Source organism: Cyprinodon tularosa, unplaced genomic scaffold (assembly GCF_016077235.1).
Source record: "Cyprinodon tularosa strain WSP-4 unplaced genomic scaffold, ASM1607723v1 ctg32, whole genome shotgun sequence".
NCBI classification, from domain to species: Eukaryota; Metazoa; Chordata; class Actinopteri; order Cyprinodontiformes; family Cyprinodontidae; genus Cyprinodon; species Cyprinodon tularosa.
In genome coordinates this window covers 1,033,863-1,048,843 of record NW_024039030.1, presented here as the reverse complement: position 1 = coordinate 1,048,843, position 14,981 = coordinate 1,033,863, and the positions used below count along the sequence as shown (strand labels likewise).

The 14,981-nt window shown below is 37.8% G+C and overlaps 2 protein-coding genes across 2 annotated transcripts; one reads left to right on the top strand and one right to left on the bottom strand.

Annotated features, from left to right (window-relative positions):
• The first annotated feature begins 2,230 nt into the window (after positions 1-2,230).
• Positions 2,231-10,150, top strand: dnajb12a (DnaJ heat shock protein family (Hsp40) member B12a). Its single transcript, XM_038292924.1, has 9 exons — positions 2,231-2,421; positions 2,734-2,908; positions 4,803-4,948; positions 5,026-5,196; positions 6,885-6,964; positions 7,065-7,174; positions 7,272-7,444; positions 8,279-8,421; positions 9,546-10,150. The coding sequence occupies exons 1-8, from the start codon at positions 2,289-2,291 to the stop codon at positions 8,398-8,400; spliced, it is 1,110 nt and encodes a 369-aa protein (XP_038148852.1). The 5' UTR covers positions 2,231-2,288; the 3' UTR covers positions 8,401-8,421; positions 9,546-10,150.
• Positions 10,151-10,406: 256 nt separating this feature from the next.
• Positions 10,407-11,627, bottom strand: LOC119788535 (DNA damage-inducible transcript 4 protein-like). The gene is made up of 2 exons (XM_038292925.1): positions 11,312-11,627; positions 10,407-11,214 (listed from the first exon to the last, which is right to left on the bottom strand). The coding sequence occupies exons 1-2, from the start codon at positions 11,475-11,477 to the stop codon at positions 10,709-10,711; spliced, it is 672 nt and encodes a 223-aa protein (XP_038148853.1). The 5' UTR covers positions 11,478-11,627; the 3' UTR covers positions 10,407-10,708.
• Positions 11,628-14,981: the final 3,354 nt, after the last annotated feature.

Genomic DNA, 14,981 nt, shown 5'->3' with positions numbered 1-14,981 from the left:
ATGGAAAAATAGTAAAACTTTTTGCAGAAACTGATCAATATAGCAGATTTTAAAAGATAATACAATAACAAGAATATAAACCATTTTATACAGTGCTTATGACAGAGGCATATACTAATCATCTTTTATTCTTTCAAAAAAATCTTGATAGTTTAGAAAAATATACATTTTAAATTTTAATTATCTTAAGTAGAAATGTATGTACTGTTTCTTAGACTCATTTGTATCTCAGTATTGGTTTGCATACCTGAATAAGTACTTAACATGGGGCCATTTATCTAACTTTTGGAGCTCATTTCCTTTCATAAGGGCCACGTGGGACTTGTTCATACATTCTGAGAGGGTAACGGTGCACTTAACAGTTCCCATAACAGAGCAAAGTGAAATATTTGAGTGATACTTTGAGAAGTAATCTTGGACATTCCTTTGTCCAGTAACCCCTGGACAAAGGATGCGAAAAAGGAATAAAATCTCGAAATAAAGCTTTTAAATCATTAAAAAGGAATCACTGTTTTCAAAATCTTATTGATTATAAAAAAGTACAAGCAAATGTAAGAAGAGCCATAAAAAGTGCAAAGAAACAATACTGGAAGAATTTATGTTGATCAGTAGGAAGGGAGACAGACATTGGTAAAATATGGGGGATGATAAAAGGAATAAACGGAATAAAAAGAGAGCATGGTTACCCAGTCTTAAATTATGGACAAACTATAGCAGTGAGAGATGAGGAGAAAGCAGAGATGTTGGGTAAAACTTTTATAACAATTCACAGCTCAAATAGTATTAATGAAGAAGGGAAAAAAACAGAGAGGAAGAATGACGAGTTACAACAAGAAGAAGGTTCTAATGACTTATTAAACAAACCTTTTACAATGATAGAACTAAAACGTGCTCTCCAGAAAACCAAGATGTCAGCACCAGGAAACGATCAGATTTGTTACGTAATGACAAACCAACTCAGTGAAAATTCAAAGGATGTATTACTAGAACTATATAATAAAGTACGGGAGAATGTGAAACTGCCACAGAGCTGGAACCAGGAAAAGATTCTATAAACCCAGGAAATAACAGACCGATCGCTTTAACATCAAACATATGCTAGATAATGGAGAAAATGAATGAAAGGTTAACCTACTATATGGGGAAAAAAAAGGATATATAGTCAAATACCAAAGGGGTTTTAGGAAAGGAAGAAATACAATGGATCCAGCTGTATGTTTAGAACATGAAATTAGAAAGGCACAAGTAAACAAAGACAGTGCATGGGGTGTCTTCTTTGACATAGAGAAGGCATATGATATGATGTAGAGAGAAGGACTGTTAATTAGACTGTCTCAATTAGGTATCAAAGGACTAATATATAGATGGATTTTTTACAAGGGAGATTAATACAAGTTAGAATAGGGAAGAATTACTCAAGGAAATATATTATAGAGAATGGAACATGTCACGGGAGCATAATAGGTCCGTTATTCTTCTCCATATTGATAAATGATGTTTTCAGGGAAATAGGGAGCGGGATGGGGTTTTTAATTTTTGTGGCTGACTGGGCAATTTGGAAGAGGGGAAGAAATCTGAAATGTATTGTAAGGAAACTAAAAGATGCTATTACAAAAATAGAGGAGTGGTCATATAAATGGGGCTTTAAATTCTCTGTAGTTTTCTGATGTAAAACTAAAGTTGTATAATCAAGAATTAGAAAGAGTAAAACTATTTAAGTTTTGGGGGTTATGGTTTGAAGAGGAAGAGAAGAAACAATTACATCAACACTTAGATTTGGGAACAAAGGATTAAAGAGTACTTTAACACCAGTATGTTTGAATAGTATTCACACATGAATACTGTGAACAACAAGAAACAATTGAACATGTTATGGTACACTGTAAGAAGTATGAAAGAAAAAGGAGGGAATTGGTTCAAAATCTTATAAATGAGAGAATAAACTTTAGTTTAATAGAAATCCTTAGAAAGAACTCAAGAGATAAGTGTTATGTAATTGTTTTTCGTTATCTTAGATTAATCAGTGTAATTGAGAGGATTTTAATCTTATTTTGGTTTTGTTGGTTTTTGTTTTGTTGATTTAGTTTTGCTCAGTATAAGTAGGTAGTAGCCGTTCAGATCCACACTCCATACCAGTTGGTGGCGGTCATGCGCCATTTCGTTGCGTGCCAACCGCCAATAAAATCCCATAAAGAAAAAGAAGTGATGCAAGTTTTGTGAGACAGAGGGTGGAACGCGTCATCTCTTTGCGTCCCGGGGCAAGTAGTAAACATTTCCGCTGTGTCGCGATGGACTCAAACAAGGACGAAGCCGAACGATGCATTAAAATAGCACTGAATGCAATCAGTAATAATCAGTTAGACAAAGCCAGGAAGTTTCTAGAGAAGGCTCAGCGTTTGTTTCCGACAGATAAGGCCAAAAGTAAGTCGAAAACACGTCTTTTTTTAGCTGTAAGGTAGAGGGCCAGAGCGATAAGACGGTACAAGCTAAAGTTAGCATAGCCGTTATTAATACCAACACGTTAAAGGTGTACTTGTACCGTTTTTAAACTGTTAGCAACGGTTTATTACAACGTTTTTTTTATTGTTAGGAACCTTTAACGAGGTGTACTTACTCAATTGTTGCGTTGAAGTTCTTTTTAGCCCTTACGATGCTAAATGTTAATGTGTCGGATTAGACGGTTTTAAAACTACTTCTAACGAAAGCATTTTCTGTTATGTGTCCCTTTTGCAGACTTGTTGGAGTCATTGGCGCAGAATGGGAAGCCTCCTGATGAGAACGGTACTGCTGTAAACGGAGATGGACCCGGGTTGAGGCATCGCGGTGAGAAAAACGGAGCTAATGTGTCTCAGGGCCCCACAGACTCAGACAAGTCGTACACAGCAGAGCAGCTGGAGGCGGTCAAAAAGTGAGAGCCCAATGCCAATCGTTTAGGCATTTAACAACATTTCCCAAACAGCTGTTTGAAGCACAATTTTTATCTGAATTGATTGTGACACAACATAATTACTCTTCACCCAAGTCAATCAGGTGGAACTCTTTACTTAAAAAGAGATTATGTACGTTTATACAGAGAAATTGACTAAAACATTGTTTGATGAGTAGACTTACACCTCAGTACTTCATGTGTTTTTAAGCCTGCAGCCAATTTTCTTTAACCCTTTATAGGGCACTCAGTGAAATACTTTACAAATCAAAATTTCTAGCCAATAGCGTTATCGGAATCCAGGACAAGACATTATTACATTTGTAACCTTAAAAAAAATGGATATTTTGATGGTAAAAATGTATGTCAATGTAATAACAAGAAACGCAGACTTGCCCGAATGTATTAAGAAAAATAACAAAAGTGCTTCTATAAGAGATTCATGAAAAACACTCTTAGAGTGAAAGAAACACATTTTCTTTGGTACAGCATAGCCTTACCCCCGGTTCACACCGACTCCGGTCTTACCGTTGCGGTGCGGTGGGTGCGGCGCCGCAGTGATTCCAAGTCATTAAAAAGACGTAAACCTCTCTCACCGGCTGCGGTTACCGAGACACTCCGGCGCTGCAGAAAATTCCGCAAGAAAGCTATCCTTGCGGCGTGCCGGAGCCCTCCGCAACAAGCTCTCGCAAATATCCTTATTTGGGCCGTGTTATCGCGGGAAGTTACGTGAACTCAAGTGAACTTCTGTTCTCGCGAATTAAATCTCTAGACCTGTTGCCGGAGCCGCAGAGCCGCACCGCACCGTAGTCAAAAGGGCGGTGTGAGAGGGGGTGTGCGGGAGTTGCGGTCTCCGTCGGCTCGGTAACCGCACCGGAGCCAGTGTGAGCAAGGGGTGAGAGGCATTAATGCGGATACTGGCACTTACATTTTTTAGTGTATAGACCTATATATAATTGTTAACTAGACTTATTGACTTTTTAACTTTTCAATTAGCTTTTTACCTTTTTTTCTTGACTATATATCACTCAAGGGCTCATCTAATTGGTCAAATGCCAAAATAAAATGTATAGCCATGTAGCAGTGTCTTTGCTAAATGGCTGGATATAGATCTTGTGCTTCTAGACCTCACTGAGGGACAGGGGGACTCCATTTGTAAGGGGTATGCAAGCGATCAAAAATGCTAAAAACTGCAAGTACCAGAATATACAACTTAATATTTCCGTCGACAGGTTTTAACATTATTAGTTTATTTGGATAGTTCTTTAAAAAAAAAATTTTAGCGCAGAAATAATGATCAGAGCTCGCTCTCTTTTCCTTCTCTATAACAGTCCATTCTTCTGGCTTTTGTTTTTTCTTAAAGATACTAATGAGTATTTTTCTCAGAAATTGTCTAGATTCATCTACGAGGACATAATTGATCAATGACATTCTTACACTTATGGTTCCCCCAACAAAAACAAAACAAATTAAAAACCATAAACTCCACTGGCCATGGTGGTGGCTACAAATCATTAGCCAATGCCCCTTGCCTACTGTTCAAAGTGGATTGGCTACTTGTTTGTCAATTAAACATTTTGAGTACCTGCCACCAGAATGTTATTTACGTAGGCTCTAAGCGTAACTCATAGACTGTTTGGCTAGCTGTCCGCCATTATGCAGAAGCACAAAGAAGTATTTCTACGCTTTTTTGCAACTGCAGCTTTCTCTTTTTAGCTATTTGTTCACTCTTTCGTGTAAAGTGTTGTTGTACAATCCCAATCACTATAGTTGGTCTGGCTGTTTGAAAACACATATCCAAGGTGCTAAATGGAAATGTCATCCCTTTCTTACAGCCTTTTGTGTTTTTGTTTTTTTGTTTTGTAATTTAATTCAGGATTAAGAGCTGTAAAGATTATTACCAAATTCTGGGAGTGGAAAAATCAGCTTCTGAGGAAGACCTTAAAAAGGCCTACAGAAAGCTGGCTCTTAAATTTCACCCAGATAAAAACCACGCACCTGGAGCCACAGAGGCTTTCAAAGGTAAGTATGTACCTTCAAGTCTCCCCTGTTATGTCTCTGAGCTTGCCGTAACTAAACCTCTCCCTGTTGTCTTTCAGCCATCGGTAATGCCTACGCTGTTCTAAGTAACGCAGAGAAACGGAGACAATACGACCAGTATGGAGAGGAGCGAACGCAACCAAGTAGACACAGACACCATCACGATTTTGAAGCCGATATCTCTCCAGAGGACCTTTTTAACATGTTCTTCGGTGGTGGCTTCCCAACAAGTGGGTGGAGGCAACATGACACATGAACACAAACTACTCTGCTTTAAAATTTAATGTTTCAGTGTTAGATCCTTTCAAGGAACAAAAGTTTTTAGGCCTCCATTAGGGCTTCAACTACAAATTATTTTGCAAATCGATTAATCTGTCGATTATTTTTTTTGAGTAGTCTATTAATAATCAGATGGCCAAAGGTTCCTCAAAGAAGACTGTTAACTAAATTAAACCAGCTGAAACAAAAACTTTTCCACTTAAAGGAATAGTACACCCAAAACATGATTAGCCTTCATTTTCTACTCACCCCCATGCTGAACAACACTCTGGAGTACTTTTTTGATATCTCAAATGCATCTGGAGATCTGGGAGGCTTCTTTCTGTCTGCTGACATTCAAATAATGGAGGTCTATGGCGCCCGAGACAGAAAGGTCCATAAAAGTCCACAAAAAACGTGTCAATATTCCTCCATACTGCTCGTCCAATGTATTCCAAGTGTCCTGAGTGGGTAGCATCCAGAATTTACTCGAAACGAAGTCATTTAGAATGTTTTTAGAGCCTAAACAGTAGCGTATAGGATTTCCTAAAAGCGCGCGCCTGCGCGTTCACGACGCTACGGAAACCACGGCAGACCAAACCAGATGAAAGTGCGCATTCAGCGTCTGCTCTGCCAATAATGCAAGCGTAGAAGAAGGAATGTGCTGTTTACCTGTGCAAAGAAAGAAACAACGAAAGAAAAATGTCTGAGGACTTCAGTGTTGAGGAAGAGCATGAGTTCTTTGCCGAGCTGAATGCGCACTTTCATCTGGTATAGAGACTCTATACTCAAGTTAACGATTAATCGATTACTAAATTACTTGACAATTATTTCAATAATCAATTAATCACGATTAATCCAGTTAATCGCTTCAGCCCTGCGCCACATTAGGTGACATAAATATTTTTGATTAAAAAGTTATTTGTTTTTCATACTGGCTCCTCTTCCAGGAAATATTTCAGAATAAAAAAGTTCAGAGACTGCTGGAAAAAAAATTTTGGAGACTTTTTGGTGCATGTAAAGCTTCCATCATAGCAATGAAAATCAGTAAAGGTTTTTACTAGTACTACTTGCTGAAATCGCTGGAGTTCAGAATGTTAGTGAAATAGCCCCAGACTTATTGATTTGCTGGAGCTCTGCTGGTTATGTTGCATGATGGTTTGCTGATTTGCATATAGAGCAAGGAGATCTGAATATGTCAGCCGTTTTCTAAGTGGCTGATAAAATATGTGCTGACATCTTGTAAGAAAATACCATGTCACTGTTAGCTTTATAAAGCACTTTTTTGTCCTTTACAATCTACATTTCTCTGGATAGCACAGTAGGTGTGTAACTGTTTGATTATTTGTCCTTTAAATGGTTTTATTAAGGTGCTACGTTTTCTATATTCTGTACAATTTCACTGTAATATTGATCTTTTGTTGGGACATTTAGCGTGAAATGCAGAAGCATTATAGGTACGTTGGGCCTTCAGTTCTGCTGTGGGTAGAATAAATGTATAGATTGTTCTCTATTTACAGAAATATGCAAAACAGGTACTGCCTGGTAATCAACTAAAACCAGTGTCCCGAGTTTAACTCTGTTAAAATGAAGAGTTTTACAGAAAACCGTGATAAAACATTATGTTTTTGTTTTCTGATGTTTCTCGTGTATCTTTCAGGTAACGTCCACGTTTACAGGAATGGAAGAATGCATTTTGCACACCAGAATAGACAAGAAAGACGAGAGCAGCAGAGAGATGTAAGATGGATCCGAGATTGTTTGTGGTTTTAAAACGAATTTGGTTCTAATGAGTTCCAATGGACTGATGGTATTATTTGTTTTTATCACCTCTATTTAGGGAGGGTTTGCTCTGCTGGTCCAGCTGATGCCCATCTTAATTCTCATCATTGTTTCTGCTCTCAGCCAGCTGATGGTCAACCAGCCTCCTTACAGCCTTAGCTATCGTCCGTAAGTGGTGGTGGGAACCGGGCCTGGCCATATGGTTACATTACTCAAATGTAAAGCACTTGAACATCCTTCTGACCTTTCCTTGTCTCCATTTCAGATCAGCTGGACATATTCACAAAAGGCATACGTCACACCTAAAGGTGCCTTTCTATGTGGCGGACCGTTTTAATGAAGAATTTACGGGCAATAACTTGAAAAATGTTGAAAGAAGCGTAGAAGAAGACTATATCTCTAATCTAAGAAACAATTGTTGGAAGGAGAAGCAGCAGAGTAAGTCTAAGGGCTCAGTTAATATTAACTTTTGCCTTCCCCAGGTTAACATATTTACTAAGCTGTTCTCTAATGAGGCTGGGATGGAAAGTGGAGATTCTTTCAAATACTTCCTGACAGAGTTTAAGGCTGTATTGGTGCTTAATGTGTAAACTTTTATATTCTATTAAGAAAAATATGCTTGGAGAAAAAAAACTTAAGCTTAAAGTCACAAACTGAAAACCAGACAAATAAAACTGAGAAAATTGGTCTAAGGGCAAACACAGTTTCACAGCTATGTAGTCAATACTGTATTTTCTGGACTATAGGGCGCACCTCACTAAAAACCGTGGATATAATTTTTTTTTTACTGGAAATGTACATATATAAGACCCTCCGGGATATAAGCCCCCCTGTGACTGGTGCTAGCATGTTCTTGTGCTAAATGAAAATTAGTCCCTTATTCTTTCATTTCCAACTTTGACTTTCCTCTCTGGTGGTTAGGAATAAATCCACAGAAAATTCACACATTTTTATAAGCTACATGGGAAAAGTAGCGGCTTACAGTACGGACAAGTACGGAGTCTACAGTACGGAGCTGATATGAGTTGGTTCAAACCCCAAGAATGAAGAGAGGAGAAAAAAAAAACACTATTTAGATAACCTTTTACCACTTTGCTAACTTGAAAATTAGCAAACACCACCTTTTTTCGTGGCATGAATATAGCATATGGTTGGACTACAAATGTTTCCAGGTAGAAAAGCTCCAGTAAAGTTCACAGCATTTGATGATATTTAGTTTATTAGCCTGCTTGTATTTTTGACACACTTTTTTTCTTTTTGTCATCCTTCCAGAGGAAGGTTTGATGTATCGTGCTCGGTACTTTGGAGATTCTGAGTTGTACCAAAAGGCTCAAAGAATGGGGACCCCCAGCTGCTCCAGACTTTCAGAGATTCAGGTCATACTGGATGGCTAGAAAACACTTGCAAACTCATGGGTACGTTCATATGAATGGTGTCGTTTTTGTTCAAATGTTTATTTTCCAAGCCTTCTATACATTTAGAAGCTTTTTCATCTTAAATATGACTCTCCTTATCGTTTCCATCTCAATTGGCTATAATATCCCTTTACTCTGTCTGAACTGGGTTCTTGCCAGATGCTAAAACGAAGCAATTAAAGAAAATCTCTGCTGCCTCTTTGCTAGTTAGGCCTACTTCTAATAAGTTTGTTCTTTTTTCTTTTTCATATTTGGAGTTGATGTTCATATCTCACCTATAAGAAACTATTCGATTTACCCTGTGATATGTCATGTTGACCCACAATATTTTTAAAAACAAATTTCAGCAACTGCTACTCTCATTAAAATTCAGGACATCGGCCTAATTTTGAACAGCATCAGCGTAAGCAGTTGTTGCACTTAAATGCGAGTCCAGGTGTCAGTTTAAGGGCTGATATGTTTGTTAAAAAAAAACGGGGGTATTGGCCTAATTTCAGCATAACTGGAACAATGTTGATGAGCCCTGGTGAGAACCTTGGTAAACTCAGCAGCAAGCAGTCCACTCTAGATATTGATGTCAGCTTTGTTTTTCAAAGGACAGACGTCGTCTGATACGTCATTCTTATTGATTGCCTATCTTACGCAAGGGTTAGGTACTTGGGAAAGAGTTGATTGTTATTTTTTAAGATATCAATGCTTCATTTATCGTAGATTTGTTTACAGACCCATAATAGTTTAGTGTCTTGCTAATTGTAAATGTAAAGTGGAATTCTACCTTGTTAAATCAGCCACGGGTACCTTGAAATAATTATAGTAAAACATCTAAAAGAAATAAAATTATCTATCAAATGCAACAAAAAAACAAACATTTAGCATTTTATTTTTACTTTAAAAAAAATCTTTGACCCGGATATTATATATATTTTGCATAAAATTCTTCATATTGATATCTGTTGAGGAGTTGCAAGAAGTACTGTGTAATTGGAAAGCTGAGTTTAAGGAAAAAATAGTGCTAAAAGATATCTTTTTTTTTTTTGTCTTTTAACGCTTATAGAGAACATTGCTGTTACTGTAACAAAATATCTAACTATTCCTTGTGTATTTGTTTTTTTTTTTTCTTTTAGTTCCGTCGGTCCTTGAATCTAATGGGAAGAAATCAATCTGAGCCCTCTGTAATTGGAGCATATTTCTGCAGCAAACCAAGAGAATCTAAACAAGCCTTACACTCAGTGTGCAGAGGGGCCTCTTCAGGGGACCTCTCCACAGCTCGATTCACTTCCTGCAGAGCTGCGAGAAGCTTTGAGCTGCCTGCTGACATTTTACTTCCTCTCCTGTTTTAACCAGTGCTGACGGACATCATGGTGGAAAGCTACCGAGTTATCATCTTTTGGAATGATAAAGACGACTGCTGAAATTAGTTTCCTCTGCCCTGATGTTTTGATTAGAAACCTGAAGGCCTTTCTCATAGACAAGACAGTCTGAGCCACTCGAGAAGGGGGCAGTGTGTAATTTTTATAGTTCTTACCAATGTAAATACTCATTTTACCTAACAGTGCAGGGGAGGGTAGTCCTTTACAAAATTGTTTTGTGAATTTGCTTGTAGCCTGTTGGATCATAACTAGTATAAAATGTTGCACAGATTAAAGTAAAGCATATTTATTAAATTAACAAGCTGAAATTGTATACATTTGAATAAAAGTTGTCCAATGATTGACTGGAGTTAAACTCATTTACACAGTGTTTGCTTTTGATTTTGTGTGTGAAATGAGCTGATATGAGTTAGTTCAACCCCAGAGGGTTGATCCATACAGCTTTAAATAGATAACTTCTATTGTAATAGGTCAAAAGGTTTTAGATCCTTCCAGAATGTGACACTTTTACAGACCCCCTGATGAGATGGGGGTCCTTGAAGGCTGAGTTGAATAAGGAACAAAGGAAAACTCATTCCTAACAGCATATGTATGAACAATAAACAAGACATCAAACATTAATAAAAATAATTTATTCTCTTTAAGATACAAAACCGTTTCCGGCGGTAATATTTCATACTACATTCCCTTTAAAACGTGGACATCCACATTCATATAAAAGATTTATGTTCACTAGTCTTCAGTCACCTGCAATCAGGTGACTAGCTGCCATAAGATAAAGAGTTTGGTCCTTTGATCTACCACATATTACAAATGTGTTAGGACCTTATTTCTTTTCTAAATGAATATACAGTACAGGTAGGTGTAAAATAAAAAAAGTCTGGTTGATCTAATAAGACACATTGGTATGGCAGGAGTTAGCAGCACTCTTCAATTAACAGTTCTCCTGAAGTGTAGAGTTTCCTCCTGATGGCCCTGAAGCTGCTGCTCAGCCTCAGGTTTCTGTGGTGCCTTGGAGACATGGCAGATGGAGGCTTGCCTCCTTTGAAGAGCTTCTGAACTTTAGGCCAGAGTCCTCCAGACTCCAGCCTCAGCACCAGAGTCACATGAAAAGTCGGGACCAGGGTGGGATCCACTGCTATTTGATCCACAGTGCACAGCAGGCCCTGGTCGCTCCTGTCCACGCACAGGTCTATCACGGCTCCCCTCAGTCCACAGGGTTCATTGACGGCCAGATGGAGCAGCTCTTGGCTTATGTTGTGTATCAAACAGTCGGGGATGATGAGTTTGGAGCAGCACAGGATGGATGATGCATTGTTAAGGCTTTGTGTGATTGTGGACACCACCTCTGCAGCCAGGGTCTCCTCAAGGGGGAAACAGAAGCTATTCTCTGACTCTGACAGTGATAAGTCTGCCACAGATCCTGGAACAAACATATAAAAGCATAAAAATATGGTCTAAATATGCAACTTCATATTTTCATAGACTGTAAAAAAATAAAATAAAAAAAACCCACTCACCAGATTCACTCCTGTAATCCTGATCTGCAGAGGCCCTCTGGTTGATCCCTTTCAGCTCAGTGAGCCTCTGCAACAGATTGCTCCAGGACAGCCTCTGGGAGACCCCGTCCTCCGCTGGAGACGGAGGAAAACTGCCATCCAGGGATTGGTTGCAAGAAAAAGACATTTATAAAACAAATGCCTTATTTCTATGAGAAAAAAAAAGTGCGGCGCTTGGATTGCACTCAAAAAGCATTAAAAAAAGTGCGGTGGTCACTCTCACAGTTGGTCCCTCTCCTGCTCCTGAGTTGGATCAGCTGGAAAACACTCTCTCAAACAATGGGACAAAGCTTTAAATACCTCCTGAAGTAAGCCCCGCCCAACTGTTTTCACAGCCAATCAGATTTTAGCTCACGTCCTCAACGCCCTAGTCTGCCCGGGTACATTTGTTATCCCTTTGTGACACCTTCCCCCACAGCTGAGAAGCAAACGACCCCCTCCAAACTCATTTTCATGAGTAACTCTTAATCACATATTAGTTGGGAGTTAATCAGCGTTACAAAGCAAATATATGATTGCTGCTTACTTTAGATTCTGCAACACAGAAACATTGCTACACCGAGCGAGACAGTAAAAACACACGATGAAACAAGCAGCTGATGAATCAATTGTTGTGAAAAGCCAAGCGAGGCAAGTTTTGCACGTAGGGCTCGTCTTTTTGTCAACAGTCAAAAGGGGGATGCGCGTCACTTTGGCAAATTTTAACCTTAAAGAAGCTAAACTGCAACTTTCCAAACGGCCCTGAAGTAAAACACGCGTCATATGTTGAGTTAACAAGAAATTCAAAAGCAACTACCAGGGTAGAATAGGCCTGTTCCAGAACAAATGCAGATCTTTCTAGAAAACAAGATCTGCTGTCTGTATGGTAAATACATTTGGAATGAATTGCAGTTTTTATTTGTTTGTTAAAATAAAACATAAATAGGATACATGGTTTATTAAACTACCCCTTAGCAAAAAGTAGTTTATTCAAGTATACTAAAAGTGCACTAATTTCATACTTAAAATCAGGCAGTGCACTTAGAGTTTACTTAATCTAAACTATATTTCATATACTTAACAATAGTATAGTTTACTTTATTGATTACTAAAGTATACTTTACTAAACTTAAAAATGTCCCAGTTTAGTTTGAAGAAATATTACTTTAGTAATACGTCATGTACATTGTTCAGTATACTTTCTAAACTTATACTTATACTTAAGTATTCTCAATAGAATTTACTTCGAGTGTACTACTTTTTGCTAAGGCACAGGCAACTAAACTGAAGGATAACCCCTCTGGTTTCTCATGCATGCAAATAAACTTAAACCATCCCCCCCTTTCAAAAAAAAAAAAAAAAAAGACTTGATTTCTCCTGTTTTAATAGTTGCCTGGCAGAGGCGTAGCCAGAAATTTTTTATAAGGGTGGCCAGGCAATAACCAATGCACACGTATTTACCGGTATTTAAACATCCGTAATTTCTAAATAAAAGGCATAATGGATAAAACTACTTGTATCAATAAAAGTTCTGCATAAGATTGATATTGACAAGCACTAATATCTACATAAATTGATTATTTGATAAGTTTTTATTAACATTTTTATTTATCTTTGATTTAACTGAAGGCTCTAGATGACTTCCAGAGACACATAATTTTCTCTTTACCCCATATAACACAAAATCTAGTTCTGAAAAGAGCATGAATTTTGTACTTATCATCTCTTATGTTAGTATATTGGTGTGTATAATTAACCACAAAAAAAATGTTTTGAATAATTCACTTGAGAGTATTACTGTTGCCATTGTCTTTATTAGAGGGGGAAAAATGCTAGGGATGGCCACAGGGGTGGCCAATGATTGGCTAAGGGTGGCCACCCCTGGCCCCCCATCTAGCTCCGTCCCTGTTGCCTGGTTTACTTTAACTGGATTTCCCTGCAGCTTTCACATTATATATTTAAATCTTTGTAGACTTTTTCAGAGTGTGGGGGGGGGGGGGGGCACTGTTGTGGCAAACAATTACAGACCTTTTTTCTTACTTTCTTTATTGGTGAGTTTTATTGGTGAGACATTTTTTACCCGGTCTTGTTCTCTTAGTTTAATCATAAACACTGATATTACCTGTGGCAATTGAGGCCCACACGGCTTCAAAATTGGGTTCTTGAGTGACCTATTGAGAGTCTCTCATGGATAATCCTGGTTGGCTGCTTAGTCCTCGGAAGGTTCACCACCATTTTATGTTTTCTATGTAGATACTTTTTTACCATCTGTTTTTCTTAAATGAACAAGGAGAGGGGGGTTGATGTTGAGTGATGTTTAGCAAGGTAATTACTCCCTGTAGGCTTGTGACCAGGCAATCTGGTTTTCTGACTGGATGTGTCATATAGGTATGGCAAATAGTCTGCTTCCATAAAAGCCAACACCACATCTGTATAAATCATGTTTGTCAAACAAATTTCCAGTAAATCCTATAAAATAACAGATCAATGGACTTTAGCTTAGTATAGTTTCATCATGAAGACTTAAAATAATTGATAGCTATAACTTTGACCCGTCCCCTTGGGGTGCGGTGGGCTGCCATTGTGCGGCGCCTGGTGAGCAATCAGGGGCTAAGGGTCTTGCTCAGGGAACCAGAGTGGATGCTGTGGGGATCGAATTGGGTACTTGCAACCTTCTCAGAGCACAAGCGCACTGCTCAAACCCACTAGGCCAACACTCCCACATAAAAGCAAACCAAACAATAAATGTGTCTCTAAAGAAACATGTGTTTAATGTATAGTTGAAGTCGATTCATGTTGTGAAGAATTTTGAATACTGTGGGTGAAACATGTCAACTGCCCAAAAGCTAAATTCCGTGCAATCATGGGAGAGGTAATAATGTTTGTTTTTTCTATTATTATTATTAAACATTGGTTGGTATAGATAACTCTAATAGGATACAATATTAAAAAAAAATGTAATTCATTACATTACTTTTAACAGCATTCATTTTTTCCATATTTGATTGGTCTCCCTAAAGTGGCGGTGGGGGTTTTACAGCATTAGCAAATGCCCATCAGGAAGCTTCTAGAAGTTTCTTCTTTAATCATGGGCCATTGAAAGAAACTATTTAAGAAGTGTGTGTCTTAGAATTATATAGAAGACCATTAGCATCAATATCTATTATAAATATGTTTCAAAATTTGAAATGATTTTGGAATAGCTTTGTAAAATTAACAATGATCATAAACGGGGAAGAAATACGTTTTTTTTTTTTTTAATGATTCACTAATGCCCTAAGTGGCCAGGAAAGTAATGGGAGTAAGACTATATTATTTTTTTTATAAGACTATATTATTTTATTAAAAAAAGATAATAAATACAAATTCAAATTTAAGATGGCTTGAGTCTTAATTTAACATTTAGTATTTTAAAACCATATTTTCTTATTACCAAATCTATTTAATTATAATAAATTAAGCAAGTTAAATTGACTTTTTTCTTATAGTCTTTCAGAACTGAACAAACAGGGTCATAAACTGCATTCCCACCACAACAGTCCAGGATATGTTATATCCACAGAATGTATCACCTGGGACAGCTACCTTTAAAGACAAAATAAAGGGCCAAGAAATACAAGAGCGGACATTTCAGGCACAGCCTTTTTTACTT

Coding starts and splice junctions, on each gene's coding strand:
- dnajb12a (XM_038292924.1), top strand. CDS start 2,289: ATGGACTCAAACAAGGACGAAGCCGAACGATGCATTAAAATAGCACTG. Junction 6,965..7,064: donor GACGAGAGCAGCAGAGAGAT/GTAAGATGGATC, acceptor ACCTCTATTTAG/GGAGGGTTTGCTCTGCTGGT. Junction 7,175..7,271: donor TACAGCCTTAGCTATCGTCC/GTAAGTGGTGGT, acceptor TCTCCATTTCAG/ATCAGCTGGACATATTCACA.
- LOC119788535 (XM_038292925.1), bottom strand. CDS start 11,477: ATGTCTTTTTCTTGCAACCAATCCCTGGATGGCAGTTTTCCTCCGTCT. Junction 11,215..11,311: donor GGATTACAGGAGTGAATCTG/GTGAGTGGGTTT, acceptor TGTTTGTTCCAG/GATCTGTGGCAGACTTATCA.